General features: G+C 43.9%; 1 protein-coding gene across 1 annotated transcript in view; it reads left to right on the top strand.

Annotated features, from left to right (window-relative positions):
- PGGHG (protein-glucosylgalactosylhydroxylysine glucosidase) overlaps positions 1 to 24737 on the top strand; it is a 74842-nt gene extending 50105 nt beyond the window's left edge. The window contains exons 9-14 of the mRNA XM_077456007.1: positions 9272 to 9408; positions 19727 to 19860; positions 20933 to 21028; positions 22081 to 22178; positions 23762 to 23973; positions 24140 to 24737. Of these exons, the coding sequence (XP_077312133.1) occupies positions 9272 to 9408; positions 19727 to 19860; positions 20933 to 21028; positions 22081 to 22178; positions 23762 to 23973; positions 24140 to 24201 (739 nt within the window). The 3' untranslated portion in view covers positions 24202 to 24737. The remainder of the gene's footprint in view (positions 1 to 9271; positions 9409 to 19726; positions 19861 to 20932; positions 21029 to 22080; positions 22179 to 23761; positions 23974 to 24139) is intronic.
- Positions 24738 to 25235: the final 498 nt, after the last annotated feature.

The following is a 25235-nucleotide window of genomic DNA, read 5'->3' on the forward strand; positions in this document are numbered from 1 at the left end:
TAAACAAAAAAAATGTTGATGGGCTGAAGCCCATCTGCAGAGATGTGTGGCACATTTACAGTACCTGAGCACTACAAGAGACCAAGAGAGGTGTCAGGATTTGGTAATAGTGGTAAACATTAGCTGGAATAAAGGTCAGGCTACGTGGCAGGACCTGGTATTGGTAGCAGGCCAGAAGAGATGGAACTAGTTGGTAATGGTTTCAAGCCAAGAGATATGGTATTAGCTGATAATGGTGGCAGGGCAAGAGAGGTGGCAGCGACTGGTAATGGTGGCGGTCCAGAAGATATGGCAAATGCTGGTAATGCTGCAAGGTACCGAATGACAATGAAAAATTCAATTGGTAACATCAGCAACAGCAGGGGTTATGTATTTATTGCCAGGATGGGTTTGTTTTTATTAAAGCAAATAAGTCCACAGAATCAGGGAACAGGTGGATTCAACTCTCAGTAACAAAACCTCCTGCTTTGCTGAAGGCCATGGCATAGCAAGCCAGAAGCTCCACTGTGCCCATGCAAGTTCTGTCCAGTGGTCACACCTTGACAGACACCCAATAGTCCATGGGGTCTCACTTTGAAGAGTATCAACATCAGCCCTACATCCCAAGTGCTCTGCAATCATGTGATTGAGGTACTGCCTGTGAATGTAGTCTGCAGTTGGCCTTGTCCCCTATTAGAAAAAGGCTTATAAGCATTGCTTAGCAGCCACTGCACATTGTCTGAGTCAGCAAGAAGTCCATGATTTAACCCCAAAATAACAAATGCCCTTGCAAATTAAAATATATCTCCCCAAAAATAAGCCATGGACACTAAACCCCAACCCAATATAAAAAAATGGAAAAAACAAAGGCCGCAAGGGGGCAGCATCTAAACAACATCTGAAGTTCAAGAGAAATGGATTGTTGTTTATGGATTATAAAGGTGCCATGTATTATGTAAGGTTACAATAAGATTTTTCTTAAAAAGATAATTTTATTCTTGCAAATGTATTATACATGGAGACAAAATAGGGTACATAAAAACAAAGCATAGTGTTTTTTTACAGATACCGGCCAAGATTATCCCATTTCAAATGGTTATTGGTGTGTATTGCATCCCTACATGTTTTGCCAACATTGGTTTCCTCAGGGGATTCCATAGTCTCCAATACAAATAAAGGCTCTGGCAATGTTAAATACAAAAACCGGTATCAATCAACAACTGAAACAAAAACAAATGATTAAATACATATTTTAGTTTTAAATCGTGTATCATGGTCTTGAAATCCCCAAACCCTGACCTCCATCCAACTCACCAAAACGAGCCAAAGAGGGCTCACACACCCGGGCAAGTCCAAATATCACGGCAGGGTGGCCCTTGCACGGTTACAGGGGGAACATAAGGACCAGGCTACAAGAGAAGAGAGCTGTGAACTAACAACTTAGTTGAAGACACAAAAAATTAATACAATTGGACATAGATTAGTCCATTGTGGAGGGCTAACATAGTCTCAAATTACTTACACAAACTCTGCTTATCAAAAAGTATAGGTACAGGGGTGCCAATAGTTCTATATATGACAAGAGTGCTTCCAGCATGGGATTAATCACTGTAAAAATGAAAAATACAAGACTAAGGCTGCATTCACACCTGAGCGTAGCCTTTTCAAGCGTTTTACCGCGTTTTTTTACCGCGATTTGCTGCGAATTTGTGCAGGGCAAAAGGTCACCAATGTTAAAAGAAGAAAAATGCCCAAATCAGCCTGATTCGCGCGACAAAAAAGGGTCCAGAACTTGTTTGAGCTTCAGGCGTAGGGCTTCAGGCGACTTGGAGTGGAGATGTGAACCATCTCCATTGAGAATAATGGATTTTTTCCCCTCCAGCGTTTTGTAGCTTCAGGCGTCAAGCTACAAAACGCTCAGGTGTGAATGGGGTCTAAGGGGCTAAGCTGCAATCTAGAAATCCATAAAAAAAAGTGTGATAAGCTAGGAAGACGGAATAAAGGAAGGGGAATGACATAGGGAGGAAGGGAGGAAGGTAAGGGGAAAGAGATTATGGATGAGCCAAAAAAAAACATGCATGAATTGGGCATAAACAAGCTGTTCAGATAAATTCAACATGTGGGGAGAGAGCATAAATGTTTACCCTGCAGTAAATGGAAGCACAGAATGGTCACCTCTGTTGTCCAGCTAGAGTGATATTGGACTGGCTGGCCTTATAAGCCCCCCACTTGGTCGGCGTTTGACATCACCGTCCGAGTGCGGATGTATATCAGCCAGTGCGCATGTGCGGATGGAGGTCATGTCGTTGGCCTACAAGGACCAAGATGCCGAGCGGCAATACTGTCACATGACACAAATGCATCACATGACTCAAGTTGGAAACACTGGCAGAAGGTGGTGCAAAGCCAACTGCTGTGTAGACCAATCAGCAAAAGGAGGCAGAGCAAAAAGGAAAGGCAAGGAAAAGGCTTGGCCATGTGATCACATAGGCAAAGTATACAGTGGCTTGGAGCTGGCGTCCGTCCCAAAAAGACAGAAGCCCTGGGCATCTGAAGTTGCTGCTGGCACACACAAAAAGGTAGTCCTAGATACAACATTTTAGGGTTGATTTACTAAAGGCAAATAGACTGTGCACTTTGAAAAGTGCAGTTGCACTCTGCAAGGGCAGTTGCTTGAGAGTTTAGTAAATGAGGTAAAGCTTCACATTGCAAAGAATACCCAATTACGAGCAAGGAAAATAAAAAAATAAAACCAGCATTTTTTCTTGCACATGATTGAATGATGGAAGTCAGCAGAGCTTCTGCTCATTTACTAAGCTCTGGAGTAACTGCACTTTCAGAGTGCAACTGCACTTTGCAAAGTCTATTTGTCTTTAGTAAATCAACCCCTTTATGTGCATTGTGAACACTGGGGAGGGAGTACGCAATAATACGTAGCCCAATGCAATGCAATTCACAGTAATGTGGCACAATACAGCACTGTATAGCACCATGAAGCAACAACTATCTCTCTCTTCAAACATACTATTGCCTCTCTCTAGTAGGGATGAGCATTATGTTCGAGTTGAGTTTAACTTGAACATTGGCTGTTCGCCAGTTCGCCGAATAGGGAACAATTTGCGGTGTTCGCGGCAAATCCGAAAGCTGCGGAACACCCTATAAAGGTCTATGTCTATGGGAGAAATTAAAAGTACTAATTTTAAAGGCTTATATGCAAGTTATTGTCATAAAAAGTGTTTGGGGACCTGGGTCCTGCCCCAGGGGACATGTATCAATGCAAAAAAAGTTTTAAAAACTGGCGTTTTTTCGGGAGCAGTGATTTTAATAATGCTTAAAGTGAAACAACACGGGGAAAGCCATAAGGCAGTCCCCGTGCATCAGAAGCAGAGGAGGAAGAAGAAGATGGAGAAGAAGAAGATGGAGGAAGAACAACACCGAAGGAAGACCAGAGACCAGAAGAAAGAAGATGGAAGAAGAAGCAGGGGAAAGAAGAAGAAATGAATAAAGGACTTGTCAAAAACCATCTCTTCCAGATTCCGATAAACCCCCAGCCCGCAGACCCCCACAACCCCCGGGCAAGGGTTGTGGAGATGAGGCCCTTCTCCCCATCAACATGGGAACAAGGTGCTTTGAGGGGGCCGCTACCCCAAAGCACCCTCCCAATGTTGAGGGCATGTGGCCTGGTACGGTTCAGGAGTGGTGGGTCTGGTATGGATTTTTGGGGGGACCCTATGTAATTTTTTTTTATTTTGCCACGGGGTTCCCCTTAAAATTCATACCAGACCTAAAGGGCCTGCTATAGAATTTAGGGGGACTCCTACACATTTCTTTTTAAAATTTTGGTTCGGGGTTTCCCTGTGGGGAAATCCCATGCTGTTTTTATAAATGAACAATTATGTGTATTGCCGGATTCATTATAGCCGCAAATAGTTTTAAATTACTTTTTTCTTTTAGAAATTTTATTTTGCTGTCAGACTGTTCTAAGCATGGGAAACATGCGCCACTTTATAGGCATTCTATAGACACCCCCCAGGTATGAAATTTAAAGGAATATTATACTTTTATTGTTTCACTTTAAGCATTATTAAAATCACTGCTCCCAAAAAAACTGCAGTTTTTAAAAACTTTTTTTTTGTATTGATACATGTCCCCTGGGGCAGGACCCAGGTCCCCAAACACTTTCTATGACAATGCCATGCATATAAACCTTTAAAATTAGCACTTTTGATTTGTCATGTTTGTGTCCCATAGACTTTAATGTTGTTCGCACGTTCGAATGGGGGGGCGGGGGGGGGGGGTTGGTGTTCGGCTCATCCCTACTCTCTAGCCATCTAACCAAAGTTCAGAGGACAGGAAGTATATTATCGGTAACTATTTTGCTATGGCAGGAAATTGCCACATTAGTTTGCAATTTCCTGCAAACTAGGAACTAATTGGGTTTGCCTTCAACCCATGCTCGGCCCGAATCTCATCCTTATATTTAGCTTTAAAAGAAACCTGTTATGATAAATTTTGATGAGCTGGCATCATTCACTTGTTTTTGAAGGTATATGTTCCAAGGATGGTATCCTGTTTTCACTATTTATATGGTCACTGATCTGAAAGATGCATGTGCAAATCAACCCCAGACAACTGATGCTTGTTTCTGGTCAGTGACTTCCTGAAAGAAGCAAAGTTAAGAATGACTGACACAGAGCATGTTCTTGCAGCTTTCCTGTTTCAATCTGACAGGTTTCCCCCAAGCTATTCATAGACATGATATCACAGTCTTCTCACATGACTGATGGCTAAATGGATTCAAGGATAAGCATATAACAGGCAGCTTAGAAAACCAGCCACAGTTGTTATTGTTTTCCCATGTCATAGGTATATGCCAGCACTTCTTTGTCCCTCCCAACTGACTGTATATAGAACCATTGCTACTGTCAATAGTGGTGTAATGAGATTGAAGATGGTTAGGTTATGCCTGAACATTATTAACAAATGTACAGAATAAAAAATCCTATTTCCTCATCATTTAGTTATACAAAAGATACTAACTTAGGTAGACTCTTATGCCGTGTACACACGACCGGACTTTTCGACAGCAAAGGTCCGACAGAACAAATCCGTCAGACTATTCAATCGTGTGTGGGCTTCATGAGACCTTTGCTGATGAAAAATCAGACGGACTTTAGATTTAGAACATGTTCCAAATTTTTACGACGGACTCGAGTCCGTTCGAAAAATCCATTCATCTGTATGCTAGTCCGATGGATGAAAACCTATGCTAGGGCAGCTATTGGCTACTGGCTATGAACTTCCTTATTCTAGTCCCGTCGTATGTCATCACGGTCGAATCCGTCGGACTATGGTGTGATTGTGTGTAGACCAGTCCGATTATACGGAAGTCCGTCGAAAGTCCATCGAAAAGTCAGATGGAATTCAGTCTGTTGAAAAGTCTGGTTGTGTGTACACGGCATTAATACCTAAAAAATATATAACGTAAAAACACAAGCCAAAACTAATACATCTGATGTAAAATAATTCCACAAGAGGGCACTTTCATACTCTAATAAGTTATAAATGGATACATAATACATGTCATATTTAACCAAGCCACATGCAAAATAAAAATTGCAGTTCGTTCAGTCACAGGATTGTGTAGCCCCAGTTCTGTATGTATAGGTGTTAGTATTCCTGCACTACCAAATCTCTTAGATACTGTGCATTCCTAACAAACTGTGCTCATACTGATGTTGTTTGTGATATAACCAACTCAAATGTGACCTAAAAGTGTGCTGCAAAAGTGTTCCCACAAATAAAAATGACAGTAATGAAAAAAAAATCCTGCACTCCTTTCTATAACAAGTAAAAACGTACAATCCATCCAAAAGTACATATCCAAATAATGTTCAAACAAACATATTTGTGTACAGTGAACTATTAAAGTTCTCAAAACAGTGCTTCCCTTTTTAAATAGTGATCTCTTGTACTACAATAAGGTGTTATTAGTACATATAATAATTTGAAAGTCCCTAAATAATCCAAAATTATTTCCTGTGTTGAAACACTCCTGTGTCCTGTGAACTACTGTGCTAATCCCTTCACTAGGGATGAGCTTCGAGTTCGAGTCGAACTCATGTTCTACTCGAACATTACCTGTTCGCCTGTTCAGCGAACAGTGAACAATTTGGGCCTGTGAAGGGGCGCATGTTTCTGGTGCTTAGAACTGTCCCTGCACAAAGTGTCATTTGTGCAGGAAAAAAAGTCTTTTAAAATCACTTGCGGCTAAATTGTCGGGTCTCTGTAATACAGAGAACACTCAATGAGTGAGTGTCTCTGTATTAGCCGACAATTCATTCATTCATTGATTAAAAAAAAAAAAAGCGTGGGGGTTCCCCTAAATTCAATTACCAGGCCCTTCAGGTCTGACATGGATATTAAGGGGAACCCCGTGTCAAATAAAAAAAAAAAATTGACGTGGGGGTCCCCCCAAATATCCATACCAGACCCTTCAGGTCTGATATGGATATTAAGGGGAACCCCGCATCAAATTTTTAAAAAAAATTGACGTGGGGGTCCCCCTAAAAATCCATATCAGACCCTTTATCCGAGCATGCAACCTGGCAGGCCGCAGGAAAAGAGGGGGGGACGAGAGAGCGGCCCCCCTCCCTCCTGAACCGTACCAGGCCACATACCCTCAACATTGGGAGGATGCTTTGGGGGTCTGTGACCCCTCAAAGCACCTTGTCCCCATGTTGATAAGGACAAGGGCCTCATCCTCACAACCCTGGCCGTTGGTTGTGAGGGTCTGCGGGCGGGGGGCTTATCAGAATCTGGAAGCCCCCTTTAACAAGGGAACCCCCAGATCCCGGCCCCCCCCTGTTTGAAATGGTAAGGGGGTACAAAAGTACCCCTACCATTTCACAAAGAAAGTGTCAAAATGGTTAAATAAGACAAACACACTTTTGAAAAATTCCTTTATTAAAAATGAAAAAAATAAAAAAAAGATTCCAGCGGTGCTAATCCACTCTTGCTATCCAGCGACGGATCTCCGGGGGTCCAGCGATGGATGATCATATCCAGCGACGGGGGATCTCTCAGTCCAGCGCTGTCCATACATCCTTCTTCTGTCTCCACTCCGGAGACACTGCAGAGAGCCCAGCGCTGACGTTTCTTATATTAGGAGGGCGGGGCCACCCGTCACCTGACCCCGCCCCCTCTGACGCTGGTGAAGGGAGCCAGGGGTTCCCCAGTGACGTGTGGGTGACCCCGCCCCCTCTGATGTAACGGAAACCTGCACAGGCATACTATAGATACCCCCCAGCTACGAAATTTAAAGGAATATTACACTTTTATTGTTTCACTTTAATCATTATTAAAATCACTGCTCCTGAAAAAACGGACGTTTTTAAAACTTTTTTTTGCATTGATCCATGTCCCCTGGGGCAGGACCCAGGTCCCCAAACACTTTTTAGGACAGTAACCTGCATATTACCCTTTAAAATGAGCACTTTAGATTGTGAACGTTCGAGTCCCATAGACTTTAATAGGGTTCTAAAGTTCACACGAAGTTTAGGTCTGTTCGCAGGTTCTGGTGCGAACCGAACAGGGGGGTGTTCGGCTCATCCCTACCCTTCACCTGTCACCAATAACATCCGATTCCAAAACAGTGTCACCACACCACGTGTACACAACATCCACTTAATCCTTTGTAGCTTTGATAGCGGATCTTTATGGCTCAGACCTTCCTGCAGTAACATGCAAATGAAAATGGAATGGAATGAAATGGAGGTTTGAGCTTTTCTGCATCTTAGTGACTGTAATGCCACGTACACACGTAGCGGACTATCCGACGGACTTAGTTTGGTGGACTTACCGCCAGACTGACCGTCCGACTTTCCGAACGGGCTACTTGCCCACACACGGCCCTTTTTCAGCGGACTAATACGGAGTACTAAGTCCGCCGTACTATCCGCCCTACTTTTGAAATGAACGGACTCGCCCACACACGCGGAGGAAAGTCCGCTCATTTCGAGCGGGTCTCCAGGTAGGCGGGGCCCGCGAAGGAGACGTCGCTGGCCCTGCCACCTGGTATGGACTTAAAGGTGAACCCCAACGCTGAAAAAATCGGCGTGGGGGTTCCCCCCAGGTCCACATCAGACCCTTGTCCGAGCACGCTACCCGGCCGGCCAGGAAAGGGGGGGGACGAGCGAGCGCCCCCCCTCCTGAGCCGTTGCAGGCCACGTGCTCTCAACATGGGGGGTGCCTTGGGGAAGGGGGGGCCGCACGGCCTCCCGACCCCAAAGCACCTTGTCCACATGTTGATGAGGACAAGGGCCTCTTCCCGACAACCCTGGCCGTTGGTTGTCGGGGTCTGCGGGCGGGGGGCTTATCGGAATCCAGGAGCCCCCTTTAATAAGGGGGCCCCGGATACCGGCCCCCCACCCTATGTGAATGAGTATGGGTACAATGTACCCCAACCCATTCACCTGTGAAAAAAAGTATCAGGAAGAGGCCCTTGTCCTCATCAACATAGGGACAAGGTGCTTTGGGGTGGGGGGGCCGCGCGGCCCCCCCTTCCCCAAGGCACCCCCCATGTTGAGGGCACGCGGCCTGGTACGGCTCAGGAGGGGGGCCACTCGCTCGTCCCCCCCCTTTCCTGGCCGGCCGGGTAGCGTGCTTGGACAAGGGTCTGATGTGGACCTGGGGGGAACCCCCACTCCGATTTTTTTCGGCGTTGGGGTTCACCTTTAAGTCCATACCAGGTGGCGGGGCCAGCGACGTCTCCTTCGCGGGGCCCCACCTACCTGGAGACCCGCTCGAAATGAGCGGACTTTTCTCCGGGCAGGAAAAGTCCATTCATTTCAAAAGTACGGCGGACTGGCATACCAACGGCCGGATTGTACGCCGAAATGCGAGTCCGACGGGAAGATTGGAGTGCAAAACTACTTTCTAAGTCCGCCGCACTTTCGGGTCAAAAAAGTATGCCGGAGGCTACACACGGGGGGATTGTCCGGCGGACTTGAGTTTGCCAGACTTTTCCACCCGATTGTTTGATCGTGTGTACGCGGCATTAGATCTCCGTTGGCCTGTTGGCCTTAAAACTGGCAAATGTTTCCAAAGATGGGGTTTTCCAGTAAAAAGTTATGGTAGAGGATACAGATTATATATATATATATATATATATATATATATATATATATATATATATATATATATATATATATATATATATATATATATATAAAATTTTTTTTATTATTGCATACAATAACCAATTTTAAATGTTTTTTGTTTTCTTTGACAGTTTGAACTTTTCCATAGACCTTGCTACTGATTTACAATATCAGGTCCCAGAAACGTGGAAGGATGTGGCAAGTAAACTCAAAGTGCCTTTTGATACCGAAATTAACTACCACCCTGAATATGAAAATTATTTTGTAGGTAATTGATGCCGTATCAGATACAATGTGCCAAAGCATGTGCAGTCATGTGAATGTGGTTTGTGTAACTGCATAAAGCTTGCAGAGAAGAAAGAGGATGAGGTTTTTACAGCTAAAAGACTATTGTTATTCATTTCCTTAAGCCTAGTACACACGATCAGAAAGTTGGATGAAAAAAATACCGCTTTTGAAGCGATCGTATGATAAGTTGACAGTTCACCTGAAATTATACAAAGGGATAAACACAAAACATTTTTTTTCCTATGATATAAGATCGTACGATTCTTGTTTTAATAAGTCCAGCATTCGTCCAAGAAAAATCAGGCTGAGCAAGACCACACATGCTCAGAAACAAAAGAATACATTACAATACAACACATGACATCACTTATGATGTTGTATTCTGTCCTACAAGAATTTTCCTGAATTTAGTAACCTCTACATTTTTGAACAGTTGCTGTGAGAAAATCAATTGGTTAGTTAGATTTAATAAAATAAGCAGTTACTTTACCAAACTGTTTGCATTTCTGAAGCCAAGACTTCTGAAGTGCAGAGAGAACTGCCATGGAGTTGTCCAACTGAATCCGGATTTACCCAGCACTGAAGAGACAGCTAAAAATCCCTCAAAGCTCCAATATCTTTAGCAGGAAAAATATCCCTCATGGAATGGAGAATAATTTACTTCTCTAACTCCAGAGATGGATTCCTGAGCCACCAAGCCAGGGACAGCCTAGTCCTCAGTGACAGCCAAATCAGTATGTCCATAGACAGGGCTGATTGTCTCACAATGACAGGAGTGAAACTGGGCAAAAGGAACTCGAAGGGGGCTACTACCAACCTCAAGGCTTTCTTGCAAAAGCAGAGAAAGCCTCTGAACTGAAGAGTTTGAAACAGAGGGTCGGAAGCTTGTCCTAGGGAAGGAAGCATTTGGCCTGAGATGTGTCCAGGAGCAGACCCAGATACTCCAAGCGATCAGTTAGTTCAAGTGATGAATTTTGAAGGTTCAGGATCCACCTGAAGTCTGCACAAGCAGGTATACATTGTCTGACAGAGCCCTCGCCAACTGTTCCCTCATCAGAAGGTCGTCTAAGTATCCAACAAAGACAAAACTGGAGCTAGCACCTTTGTGAACACCTGAGGTGCCAAAGAGAGGCCAAATGGCAGGAACACATATTGTCAGTGCAGGAGCCAGGGATGGACTGGCCATCTGGACTACCGGGAGTATCCCGGTGGGGCGATGGCTCAGTGGGCTGGTTTACAGTGACAGCCCGAGTCTCTGCACTGAGCACTCCTCTGCTTATGAGAGTATAAGGGAAGACCTGCTCCGCTCCTCCCACACATAAACAGCCAATCAGCAGGTAGTGTAACCCTCCCCAGCCCGCCACATTTGAATACACAGGTGCTGGAGCAGGGCTGAATGGGGGCAGAGGAAGGAGAAGCACATTGTATCTGAAGCCTATGAGATACAAGAAGGTATGACCACAGCTACAGCAAAACCAGTCCTACAGCACACAGAGCGCTAGCTGAATGGGAACAAGATCGTGGGATTAGGGATGTCCCACGATCAAGCAATGTCACATGTACACTGGCTGCAGTGTCTTCCAGAAATCAATGGCTTCGGGCAGTGTGCAGGTTACTGATCTGTCCTCTCTTCTCCCTCTGTCTTGCTCTGTACTTTTTTTTTTAATAGCAGTTTTACCTGCACACTGATAAGATCTGCTCAGCACATTCTCTGTCTGTTGATAGTGTGACACACGGCTGGCTGTTAACCATTTCAGCTTCTTTTCAGTTAATTGTCCAGAGCTCCGTGTGTGCTGCGTGGTTTCTGTGATGTTTTTTGGAATAATTTACTGCTAGTTCAGGCTAGAAGACCCATTAACTGTTGTCCTCCACTAACCCTGACCAGTTCACTGTTTGTAAGACAATTTGTATTTTGGAAATTGGATGTGCTGCTGTCTTCTGTCACATGGATGTACTTTCAAAGGAAGATTACTGACTTGGTCTTGCAGAACTGTTTTAAATATAGTGGAGCAACCCTGTGACACATTACACTTTTACACTGGGTTCAGACATGTCTGCAGTCTCTGGCCACCTCCTGTAGTATGTCTGCAGTCTCTGGCCATCTCCTGTAGTATGTCTGCAGTCTCTGGCCATCTCCTGTAGTATGTCTGCAGTCTCTGGCCATCTCCTGTAGTATGTCTGCAGTCTCTGGCCATCTGCTGTAGTATGTCTGCAGTCTCTGGCCATCTCCTGTAGTATGTCTGCAGTCTCTGGCCATCTCCTGTAGTATGTCTGCAGTCTCTGGCCATCTCCTGTAGTATGTCTGCAGTCTCTGATCATCTCCTGTAGTATGTCATGGTTATGCAATAGTTTGTCTGCTTACCTGTTCCCATGTGTTCATCTAGAGACCAGCCGACCCTCACCTGTCTGCTTTTGTCGTCCATCCTCAACACTAGAGGCGATGATGAACACCTGCTGGCTCTTAGCCCCTGTACACACGGTCGGAGAATCTGTCAGAATGCGTCTTATCGGACCGTGTCGTCAGATAATCCGACTGTGTGTGGTATGCATTGGACTGATTCCATCCGAATCTCCGTCCGACCCAATTTTCCAACATGTTGGAAATATTTCCCGACCAACTGGGCCGGTCGGACCTAATCCGATCATGTGTATAGCATTTTGATCGGACCAAGTGCCACGCATGCTCAGATCAAATTCCTACATCAAAGCTATTGGCTACTAGCCTGAATGTAGTCCCATCGTAACTAAATTACGTCATCACGTTCTGAAAGATTGGATTTTTCGCCAACTTGGCCCGACCGTGTGTATGCAACAATTTCGGACACAATCCGTCGGACTAAATCCGACGGGCAAAATCCGACGGATTTGGTTGGCAAAATCTCCGACCGTGTGTACAGGGGCTTAGACTCCGTGCCCCAGGTAATCTTACGCTCTAACCCCAGTGGGATTTGCCTCCCGTCTGCAGCAGTCAGCCGTAGGGTCCACAACCTTGCGGTGCACTCCTGATCCCTACGGTGTGCATCTGTCACCTCGCCTCAAGGTGATCGGACAGTTTGATCAGCCATGGACCCGGCTGACGTGCCGCTTCCTACAGTCAATCCGTTGCAGGGCTTAGTTCGCAGACTTGAGACCCAAGAATCGCATCAGACCCAGGTGATGCGATTCCTTCAAGATCTGTCTTCCCGCTTTGAGCAGCTACAGGCTTCCTTGGGAACTCCAAACCTGCAGCCTCAAGTACAGTCAGCAGCTGCACCTATCGCACCAGTCGCATCCACGCATGCATTATTACTGCCAGCTCCGTCCCGTTTCTCTGGGGACTCCAAGGCTTGCAGGGGGTTCCTTAGCCAGTGCACAATTCATTTTGAGCTTCAGCCCCAAAACTTCCTGCCCGATCGGGCAAAAGTAGCTTATATCATATCCCTCCTGTCCGGCGAGGCGCTAGCTTGGGCTGCCCCTCTGTGGGAACTGAATGATCCAGTGGTTTTTAGCCTGTCTGATTTCTTGAAACTTTTTCGGAATATCTTCGAGGAACCGTGTCGTGTCTCCTCAGCGGCTAGCGCTCTTTTACGTCTCCGTCAAGAGTCCGCGTCTGTGGGACAGTATGCTCTTCAGTTCCGTATCCTCACAGCTAAATTGAGCTGGAATAATGAGGCCCTAGTTGCAACCTTTTTACATGGCCTCTCTGATAGAGTGAAGGATGAATTAGCAGGAAGATCCCTTCCTGCTGATCTGGACAGTGTCATCACCTTGTGTAACCAGATCCTATGCAGTTGGGCTGGACTAAGTTATCTCCCGAAGAACATGCTAGGCGCAGAACTCTGGGCCTATGCCTCTATTGTGGGGCCAAAGGTCATTTCCGTGACACTTGTTCTCTTCGTCCGGAAAAATGCTCAGGGCTAATACATCTGGAAGGTGGAGTATTAGACCCTGAAATATCACCTTCACCTTCTCGTCTTCTCCTTTCTGTGTTGCTTCATGTCGGTGCTTCCTTTCGTTCGGTCTCAGCACATCTGGATTCCGGAGCCGCTGCCAATTTCATGGATTGGGAAACTGCATCCTCCATGAGACTTACCCTTTTGCCCCTTACAACGCCATTGGTGGTCTTGGCGATTGATGGCACGGTTCTCCCAGGGGGCCCTATCCGCTTCCAGACTCTTCCTGTTAGGATGTCGGTAGGGACACTCCACCAGGAGTGGATATCCTTTCTTGTCTTACCTAAGGCTTCATCTCCTATCATATTAGGTCTTCCTTGGTTACGGCTCCATTCTCCACACGTTGACTGGTCTGCTGGACAGATCCTGGCTTGGGGTTCCTCCTGTTCCTCTTCCTGCCTACTCAAGGGTGCCCCAAAAGAGAAACTTCCTGTTACCACCACCCCAGTATCTTCTGCTCTTCCCGCTGTATATAGCGATCTCTGGGATGCGTCCTGCAATAGTCGGACTGATGCACTCTCTAGGTCATGTGGTACTCTGGATGAGAGGCCCACCTATGAACCTGAGTCGATCATCCACTCCAGTTCGCATAATCATGTACCTTTGCCTGTCCCTAATCTCCCTTGGACGCACAGCCAGGCTAACTTGTCTGCAAATTCCACAGTTGCTATGCCCTGTGATGCGATTGAGATGGTCGCTACACCTGACAATACTATTCAGTCGGCCTCTGCACCAGTTATGCCAGTCCAGCCCATGCCCAATGAGCTTCCTGCTTCTTGTTCAGGACCTTCTTTGACCTGGCCTCACCCTACTGCTACTATGTCCGTTCAAACCCATTTAAGAGGCTCAATCCATCCTTTGGATAGAATACCTCATTCGGCCAGGAGGGGTTTTCAATCTTTTTCTCAGGGTTCTCTGCACTCTGTTTGTGTTTCAGCTATCCAGCTTGACTCTTGTGACATGTCACCTTCTAACCAACCTGACCAACCTGACCAACCTGACCAACTGACCTCTGCACAGTCTGGTGTTCCTGTTATGGATGCCCAGCTCATCTTTAAGGGTCTGGGGGACCCTGCTCAGGCTCCTGATCTTCTCATGCCCTTACCCATTCCTAAGAAGCCTTTAGTCCTCAAGTCCTCTCGTCCTGTCCCTACCTCGGTTCTAGTCTCTGAGGATAATCTAAAATACGAGGTTAGTCAAGTTTTGGATTCCCGGCTCCGTAAAGGCATTCTTCAGTACCTCATACATTGGAAAGGGTTTGGCCCTGAGGAGAGGTCTTGGATCACTGCATCTGAAGTCCTTGCTCCTAGTCTGTTGAGGAGATTTCATCTGGAGTTTCCCTTTAAGCCTGGACCCAGACGGGGGAGGGGGAGGCCTCATAAGAGGGAGGGTACTGTCATGGTTATGCAATAGTTTGTCTGCTTACCTGTTCCCATGTGTTCATCTAGAGACCAGCCGACCCTCACCTGTCTGCTTTTGTAGTCCATCCTCACCACTAGGGGCACTGGTGAACACCTGCTGGCTCTTAGACTCTGCGCCCCAGGGAATCTTACGCTCTAACCCCAGTGGGATCTGTCTCCCGTCTGCAGTAGTCAGCCATAAGGTCCACAACCTTGCGGTGCACTCCTGATCCCTACGGTGTGCATCTGTCACCTCGCCTCAAGGTGACCTGACATAGTATGTCTGCAGTCTCTGGCTACTCCTGTAGTATGTCTGCATTCTCTGGCCATCTCCTGTAGTATGCCTGCAGTCTCTGGCCATCTCCTGTAGTATGTCTGCAGTCTCTGACCATCTGCTGTAGTATGTCTGCAGTCTCTGGCCATCTCCTGTAGTATGTCTGCAGTCTCTGGCCATCTCCTGTAGTATGTCTGCAGTCTCTGGCCATCTCCTCTAGTATGTCTGCAGTCTCTGGCCATCTCCTCTAGTATGTCTGCAGTCTCTGACCATCTCCTGTACCATGTCTAGTTTATATACTGTTTTTTGCGTGTTCGCAAAAGTGGGCCAGTCTGGATAAAGTCCAGGGCCGAATGTTTGTCCCAGTCCAGCCCGGGCAGGAGCCCAAAAGCAAACCTTAAAGAATATATATCGCACTTAGTTTCAAAATTTAAGAGTCCATACTATGGTCTTTCAATTTTGAACTATTGAGGAGCTCTGCTGCACTGAGTGCGATATATTATTGGTTTATGTAACAATTTTCATTGTTTTAAGTAGCTGTCTCCTAAGGAAAAAATGTAAACAATCTTTTTCTTTTTTCTTTTACACATAACGACTGGGTAGTATGCATGAGATACATTTTTTTTAGCACAGTGTGTGTCAAACCTCAAAAAAATGTTGGTGCACAAGAAAAATATGTAAGATACCTTTGTGTCCACAAAAGCCATAAAGTTTCCCTAATGAACAGAAGAATGACAGCTAATGGTGGCCCGTGCATTGCGGGTGCACAGGTACCACCCCTGCTAACACCTCTGCCACCCTATTCATGTGCCTGGCCCCTTTCAGAACGCTGGACACATGAAATACTATGGAGCGGATAGGCGGGGGGGGGGGGTATATTTTGAAGCAGAGGCTCTAAAAGGCTTCAAAATAGGATGGGCTCAGGGCGAAGAGCACTGCTTCCCGATCCCACCCTGTTGTGTGGCATAGAAAATTCATTTTTGCTATTTTCACACTAACGTTCCTCCTTGCTAATCAGGAGGCAGATAGTGAGACCTGTCTCCCGATTGGCCAAAGCATTAGGCGATCCTATTGGATGCCTAGCACTTGGATGGAAGAGGAGACGGGGTGGAGGAAGCCTAAGGAGCTGAGCGGACACCGGAGCCACCGCTTCCCCCACTCCAGGAGGAGCAGAGCCCGCCACACGAGCAGTAACTGCCACCGGACCGGCCACGGGGGGGGGGGGGTGGGGGGGTGGTGAAGTGACAGCTGGGGGATATGCCTGGCTGCATTTGATGGTACAGTGGCTGTAGTTGCTGGGCACAGTGGCTGTATTTGTTGGGCACAGTGGCTGCATTTGATGGGCACAGTGGCTGCATTTGATGGGCACAGTGGCTGCATTTGATGGGCACAGTGGCTGCATTTGATGGGCACAGTGGCTGCATTTGATGGGGCACAGTGGCTGCATTTGATGATGCACAGCGGCTGCATGTGATGATGCACAGCGGCTGCATTTTATAGCAAAGTGGCTGCATTTGCTAGGCGCAGTGAGGCTGCAATTGATGGGTTTTTTTAAAAGTATTTTTCAGAATTTTTCTTTTTATTTGTGCCCCCCCCCCCTCCCAAATTTTTTAGCACAAGCCGTCACTGATGACAGCCCTGGTGGATTCATTCTTAAATTCATGGACCCAAATGAAAACATTAGAGGAACGTCCCCTCTGGAAAGTAGGAGGGTGAGCCTTTATGCTGAGCAAGGGTCGTCTGAGGATTTCGAAGAAATTAAGTGCCAGACTTTGCAGTGGGACTGAAAAAATTAGAGGGACATTCTGGGGAAGATGATTGCTCTTACCCCCAGTACCATCCGTGATGAGAACATTTAGGGCTGGTCCAAAGAGGCGTTGTCCCTCAGAATACATGCAGGCCAAACACTTACAAAATAGCTCCACATTCCAGCTGTGCCCTATGTATAACACTTATGGAAAACTGGACATTCACTAATACAAGTTTGTTTGATTTTTTTTGTTTAAAGAACATTGGTTCCATTTTCTAATAGTTAGTGGGCGCAAAATGTTGTTCTTTTTTTAACCACAGTGACAAGAAATTTTGAAGGAGCAAGATGAAAAATGTTTATCAAATTAATTTTTAACAGTGAATGTAGTTTTTGTTTGCTAGTCCATTTGTTTCAAAATTGAATGTTAAAAGTAAATTACATTTTTAAGTACTTTCGAATGACATTTGTCAAGTCATGGGAATGTACTAAGATTTTCCATACAAATTTTTGTATGAAAATTTGTACGAACCAGTGTATGGCCAGCTTTATTCAAATCAGTTGGCGCAAGGTTTCCAGTAAGTGATCAAAACTGAAATTCAGTGCCACAGCCATCTGTTCCATATGTTCCACAAACAGAGGGTCAATGGTCATTGTGGTTTTATCTTTTTTAAGAATTTTACCTAGTCACACAAAGTAAAATCACAGCCAAAATTGGGTGCAAGGCAGTACCTGTCTGAGCCCTTGTACACACGGTCGGAGATTCCGACGGAATGTGGGACCGTTTTGTCGGATATTCCGACTGTGTGTGGTCTGCATCGGACTGTTTTCGTCGGAATATCCGACGGACCAAGTTTTCCAACTTGCCGGTAAAATTTTCCGACAAAATGCTCCTATCGGACATACTCCGACGGACAAAGTGCCACGCATGCTCAGATCAAATTCCTAGACCAAAGCTATTGGCTACTAGCCTGAAAGTAGTCCCGTCGTAACGAAATAACATCATCACGTTATGTACAATCGGATTTTCCGACAACTTAGTCCGACCGTGTGTATGCGACATCACTTCCGGACCTCTTCTGGAATTAATCCATCGGAATTACTCCGACGGATTTGGTTGTCGGAATCTCCGACCGTGTGTACAAGGGCTTAGGGAACCTGGAAAAGGTTTCCAACTGCTCATTGGTTGGGTCTTTCAAAGCAGGTGAATCCTGTTTTGGAATAGTGGTCATCTTGTTAAGGCAAGGTATAGCCAGATCCATACAGGGAACTGACCACTTCTCAACACAATCTGCACCAAGTGGATACAAGGCAAGCAAGCGCTTAGGGCAAGTAAACAGCCTACCAGGGCGCTTCCAAAGTTCCTGTAGAACATGAAAAATTGGGTGTGAAGTAGACATGGGCGCTGTCAATAAATTTGTTTAGTTCTGTTCCGTTATGGTTCGTATTAAAATGAATTCGTATTTCGTGTCTGAAATTCAGTTTCAATTCGTACGAAATACAAATTGTCGTTAGGTTCGGTAACTTATACGAACATTCGTTACGATGAATTTAACGGCAAAAATATACCTCAATATGACAGTCGATGCTGGTGGAAGTTTGGTTTTTATCCGAAATACAAAATTCTGTTGAAGAATTTCCTATCCGAAGTACGAATTTTCGTTAGATGAGGGGCTCCCACCATCCCTGTGCTGTGCTGACTTCCTCCTTCGGATTCGTAAGCAAAAGTTCGTATTTCGTACAGAATTCGGACGCATGGCAATTCGTATTTCGGATCCTCCCAAATGTACGAATTTTGGAAAATTCGTACGAATTTGAGATTCGTACGAAACGAAACGCACATGTCTAGTGTGAAGGGAAAGACTTTGCTGCCCATACAAGCCAAGGTTGGAAGCAGTACTGGTTAAAGCAACAAGCTGATCCTCTAGTTTCAGGGTTTTGCCCACTACTTCAAAAAGGGTTGAAAATTTATTTTTTAACTTGGGAAGTAACCAGAACTAAGTTAGCCACAGAGTGGCAGCTTTTTTGTTCAGCCAGCGAGCTGAAAAAAAAAAAAAAAGATTTATTCATCCACACAAGGGAGGTGGATGCAGGAATCCTTCCCCACTGGGACATTGTATTCTGACAACAACACTTTTTAGAATGCACCGAGCAGCTGCAGCCACTGATTGCTGTAAGTTTACCAATTTGGCCTGCTCGACAGAAGTCGATCAAATGATCGGCTTTTGTTGAACAGGGACAATCTCACACTGATCAAAATTTTTGAGCATTCTATAGAAAGCTTTAGCCTGCAAAAAAAAAACATGCTGAACCCAGTGCCTGATAGTCACCTTCAGACTAACCCTCACATTTCAGTGAAAGATGGGCTGTTGATTAGAGGTACCACGTCATCTATATTGAATAACCAAAAATAGACAAACAATATATTTTAAATATCATCATACAAAATATTTTTTTACAAAAAAACACTTTTATTAATATCACTTAACAAAAATCTGCTGACAAATATATCAAAGTTTTATCCCAGTTATGCAGGTATTCCCCTTCAGTACCCATTAGCTATTTATGTATTTGAACATTTTGATTCCTCAATTAAGTGGTTATGCATACTACACATTGTTTTCTATAATTTTATTGCTAGCACTTGAGTGGAGATCTTGCAAATGCATTTCATAGATAACAAAAATAGGATTCTTCTGGAATAAAACTGGAGTTGTCGCTAAAATAAACATAAACTTATATCAATTATATATATATATATATATATATATATATATATATTTAATTATGTTGTATTGTCTGGTTCATTATAAAAACATCTAGTCGTGAACTCAATTAGATGGGTGGGGGCTTTAAGGGATTATTATATAAAAGTGCACATATACTCTAACATATTATTTATAATGCAGTGTTTTTTTTTATATCAAGTGCATTTGTTTTTGCAGGTGAGAAAGTGAAACAGGCCGATGTGGTTCTGCTGGGTTACCCTCTGATGTTTCAAATGACTCCTGAACAACGCAGAAATGACCTTTTAATCTATGAGTTAGTAACGGATCCTGATGGCCCTGCTATGACATGGGTAATAATAGTTTGCTTTACACTGGTGATTTGTGCTCTTCTACACTGATCACTTATTTAATGATTGAAGGAAAAAGATTACCATCATAAAAAATGTTATATTCTCATAACTGTATGAGATTATTACAAAGTAATAGGGGTTGATTACTAAAACTGGAGTAACTTGAGTGCAACATCTAGTACAGCTGTGCATGGTAGCCAAGCAGCTTCTAACTTCAGCTTGTTCAATTAGGCTTCTTTTTTTGCACTCTTCACTTTTAATACATCAACCCCATAGTATTTAGAACACAAATTTATTTTTTATTTTGCAAGCTTTATATTTTTTTATCTACATTTAAAGTGGTTGTAAAGGCACAAGTTTTTTTTTACCTTCATTCATTCTATTCTTGAAGGTAAAAAACCTTCTGTATGCAACAGCCCCCCCAACCCCCCCTCCAATACTAACCAGACCCCCATCTCAATCTAGCGATGTCCATGAGAGCATTGACTGATTGGCTATTGGCAGCAGCGGGGGAAATTGGCTCCCGCTGCTGTCAATCACAGTCAGTGATCCAACCAGGAGATGGAGGGGGCAGGGCTGGCTGAGTTGTGTGAATAAACACATGGGAAGCTGTTCAGTTTGGGTGCCCCCATAGCAAGCTGCTTGCTGTGGGGGCACCTGGCAGAAGGGAGGAGCCAGGAGTGCTGGAGAGGTACCCGTGAAGATTAGGATACGGGCTGCTCTGTCCAAAGTATAAGTTGGTCCTTTGAATTAGATCTATTACTTTGTGTAACCAGAAGTCATCAGAGTGACATAGTGGCCCATCCATACAGGGCGCAGGGGACACACCCCCAACCCTCAGACACAAATGCATTCAATCTCCTGCCAGACTGCCCAAACAGGCAGGAGTCAGTGGGATCCTGGAACAGCTGATAGATGTGAATATCCAAATATTTCTGCTCAGAAATAAGATGAGGGAACAATGGGAGGTTAAGAAGATTCCAGATCTGCTTTCAGTGTGCATCAGTAAAAAATTATATTTAATAGATTTATGGGTATTGCATTTCAAATAATATCATATTTTATTTTTCAGAGTATGTTTTCAATTGGTTTTATGGAAATAAAGCAGATTGCCGCTGCTCAAACACAATTAAAGAAATGCTTTGCAAACATAACAGAACCTTTTAAGGTGAGACATTGTTGGGTGAATGTCATGCTGCAACATAATAGTAGCTTTGGATCATTGAGGCCCTATCATTAGCATAAGTGACATTACTGACCCAGGTTGCCGTCTGCCTGAACTCTTTTTTTTTTTTTTTAGATAAGCGATGCATATATCAGATCACATTAGTTTAGAGCATACCTGAGAACCCGACCACAAGGCCTAAAGAACCCCTGTGGAGGGGTGACACAAAATTCTTACCCACAAAAACATAAGGATGCAAGAGACATATAACATTGTACTCAAGAGTGGATAAACAGTTAGATTGAGGGGCGATAAATAAGTGTGTGGGCCACGTTGAAGGCAGTGCCGCAGGTGGGGGCTAATCCCAGTCCGTGCATGTAAACGTGTCATCTAGCCACCTATCCCAAATTTTATTGTATTTGGCTGGGCAACCTCTATGCAAGTACAATACCTTTTTATAAGGGAGAGTGGCATTCACTGCCTCCTATCCATTGCTGAATGGTAGGGGGGTTGCTCTGATCCAGGTGCAGGCTATCTGCATTCTGGTGAGAAATAGAGATTCTTGTATAAATACAATATAAAAGTACTTTTCCTTTTCGGGGACAGAGAGGATGCCAAGTTGATACTGGCAGGGGCACAGAGACAGGGGAGAGCCCATGCGGTCATGGAGGAACTAAACCACCTGTGACCAGTATTCCTGGAGTCGTGGGCAAACCCATATCAGATGGTGTACCCTTGGGGACCCCGCACTTGGGCCAAGTCGGACTGTGGTTAGGTTTGATCCTGGATAGGCGAGTTGGGGTAAGGTAGGACCTGTGCAAAATGTATAAGTATGTGAGTCTGTCTGACAATTTGTGAGATCGCCTAATCTCTCTTTAGTAAACTAAAATCAGAATGTTTACCCTAGAACACTACTTTACATTGCATCCTCTTTAATGAGTTTTTAGTGATGTGTGTAGGATTGCCAGTTGTGTGCCAGATTTCAGCGATGTGTGTAGGATTAAAGGACCATGTTTTGTCTTTGGTTGACTTTGTATCACATTTATTGTTTTTAGATTTGGACAGAATGTGCTGATGGGTCTGGAGCTGTTAATTTCCTCACAGGAATGGGAGGATTTCTGCAAGCTATACTTTTTGGTTATGCAGGTTTCAGGTTTGTGATAACAAATAATATAAGCCTGTCCCCTAGGTCCTGCAGCCCCCTATGTATTATGTATTTCTATTATGCTAATATGAGGCTCTGTTTTGGTGTTTTGATTTTTTTAATGCTTTGTGGTTTAAATGAGATGACAAATGACACAACTCACATGTGTAGAGAAAAATCATTACAAGCAATCAATTTTCCTTTGCAACAAGTCAGATAGTATATTGTAGCATGTTCACTCACAGAAGAATCAGAAATAACATCCCATATTCAATAATAAGTTCAAGCACCACCCTCACTGCAAAAGTGTGAAAGAAGCTAGCAAGTGATTCATCTATCAAAGGTGAAATATTGTACAAAAATATCATTCAATATTTTAAAGCAGTATTAAACCCCTTTTTATTTTTATTTTTAATGGGCCCCCAAGGTGGTTGATGCCATAATGTTCAAGTGTGCACTTCAGTTTAGCACATTATGACAGCCTTACCTATCAAACAAAGCCCTTCAATGCTGAGCTGTCACCACTCCCGCGTTTCTATTTTCACCCAGTCTTCCTTCTGGAATTACGCTATCTGGCCACTTAAATGGCTCGGCCAAGGTGACCTCACTGCCACGCATGCACACGGGAGTCACCATCGTGGCATGACACTCTCTGTTATCACAGGATAGCCAGTGTGCAGTGAATGCAAATTGAACTGTGTGTGCATGAGTGAGTTCATCGGCTGGTATTATATTTCAAACTTCTGAATGTTGCAGCTTTACATGGTTCAGGAGGAGCCTACAAGTAAGACTTATTATAATCTTTACTATAAGGCAAAGTTAAAACATTGACTTTAATATTGCTTTAATGCAGTATGAATTCAATAAAATATATGTAAATGCATTCATGAATAGCATCTCAGTCCATCTTTATATGGGTACTTGCTAGTCTTCTGAATATCAGGATTTAGCCTAGCAGAGGAAGATGCTTCAATGTGGATCAGCCCAACTCAACTGCATTGCAAGCCTTCTGGCAGGAAAGAGAAGTACAGGGATTGTATCATCAAATTGTAGAGCAGTTGTCCCAGGAAAGGTACCTTGTTGTAAGGTACAGTTACCTACACCCACCTTTGACAGCTGGGAGCATGCACCAGTACACCCTGCAAGCTGTCGAGACTTTCTTTGGTAGCTACAGTTTCTAATAACATTCTGGAACTAATCCCCATCCACACATAAAAAATACTTTAAAAGTAAACAATACAGTGTTTACAAATAATAATACACTTAAAAAAAAAAAAAAAGACTAAACCTTTTTTTTTGTCCAATTGTCATTCGGTATTTAAACACATAGCATTTCTTAAGACAATATACTAAATAAAAGACATACATACACTGTTAAAAACAATGTAACAATTAATCATACAATTATTGCTATGTTGCAAACCTCTAACTTAGAGCTTGATAAAAGGTTATAATTTCCACCATACCACCCTTCCTGACTCAGTATAAGCTGACTATTGCCATCCATCCAAAATCAGTGGCTTGTGCAAACAAGCAGTATGTTGTGTTTTTTTTTTTTTTTTTTTTAATAATGGTGCTTCTGTTCCATTTAGAATCAACAAACAAAGCCTGGACCTGGATCCGGTTGTCACTGATGAAATAACAAATTTGCAGATTACTGGGATTTCTTATCTTGGGAATAAACTTAATTTTACTTTCACAAAATCTGTTACAACTGTGGAGTTGACATCGGCACACGGAAATCCAAAGGACTCACTGGTTATCTCTTTTGATCAATTGACACCAGATTTACCACTATATATTGGTACGTTAGTACACCTATCCTGCTGTCATATACTGTGATTTTTGTTATTTCGTTAGTAATTAAAAATAAATACATGGTGGAAACACTCTTAAAAATACACCTTGTTTTGCTACCAAATACTTTATTAACAATTATATTATTATTACACTTTATTTCTTTTTTGCAGGGCAACCAGTTTCCTTTCCAACGAAAGCAGCCCATGTTCACCCTAAGAGTACCTGTGTTTGACTCAGCGTTGCCTGAATAAAGTACCCTGTGTGCAGGATCCTGGGTTTATTGCTGTTGAGAAGAGGGTACTGACTGATTTTGTTTTTTGGTTAAAGTTTAATAGAAGGTCTTCCTGGGTGTGTCAGAGAAAAATCAGTCTATAATTACGAATGTGAACACAAATATAGATGCAGATATTGGAATTTATACATTCTATTAACTTACCTCTTGTAATGTTTGAATATGTTATTTGTGTAAGGCCTTTACAAAACAGGAATACGGATATATTTCTGTATACCCATCGCAGCTAGGATACTGCAGACCCATATAGAATGTTATTAAAATATCAGTTTATATTTCTGTCTCTAGTTCTAGTTCTTTTTTTTACAGAAAGGGTGCTATGAGTTATGAAACATACAGATCCCTGACTAGCCATGTTTTTTGCAGCATAGTTTAAAAAATGTATCATTTAAAGGTACATCGTTTGTTGAAACTACCATGTTTATACGGTACACTAGTGCTGTGCTTTGACTATTAAACTTGAGTATCACATTTTTCTTTTTGTCTCCAATGGCTCTTTCATTGCTAGTTCCTGAGGGTAACACAGTTTCATATGGCAGTTTAACAGCAAAGGATTGACAGTTAAGTGCTAAAGCTAAATTGCCACTACCGTTGTTAAAGAGCATAAAAAACCCAACATAAGCTCTACTCCTTCTACACTCTGTATGGAACTAAGAAAATGTTTTGCCCTTTAGATACACTTAAAGGAGAAGTCCAGCCTGAGCTTGTTTGGCTGGTCTTCTCCTATGGGTCACAGGAGTGCAATTCGTTTTGCACTCCTATGACGGTTTTCAGAAGAGAGCGGGCTGAAGTCTGCTCTCTGCTGATGTCACAGGAATCCGTCCAGGAACCATGTCACCACAACAATAAAGTCTGGATCTACCAGGTGCCTGGACTGATACCGTCTCAGTGTCTGAGGCGGCTAATCCCTGCCCCTCTGCCGCTCAGCAATCCAGTGAGCATGGAGGAGCAGAGCGGAGAGCTGCTGATTAACA

The sequence above is a fragment of the Lithobates pipiens genome, unplaced genomic scaffold (genome assembly GCF_037356315.1).
Source record: "Lithobates pipiens isolate NorthernLeopardFrog02 unplaced genomic scaffold, aLitPip1_a1.2 Scaffold_10, whole genome shotgun sequence".
NCBI lineage: Eukaryota > Metazoa > Chordata > Amphibia > Anura > Ranidae > Lithobates > Lithobates pipiens.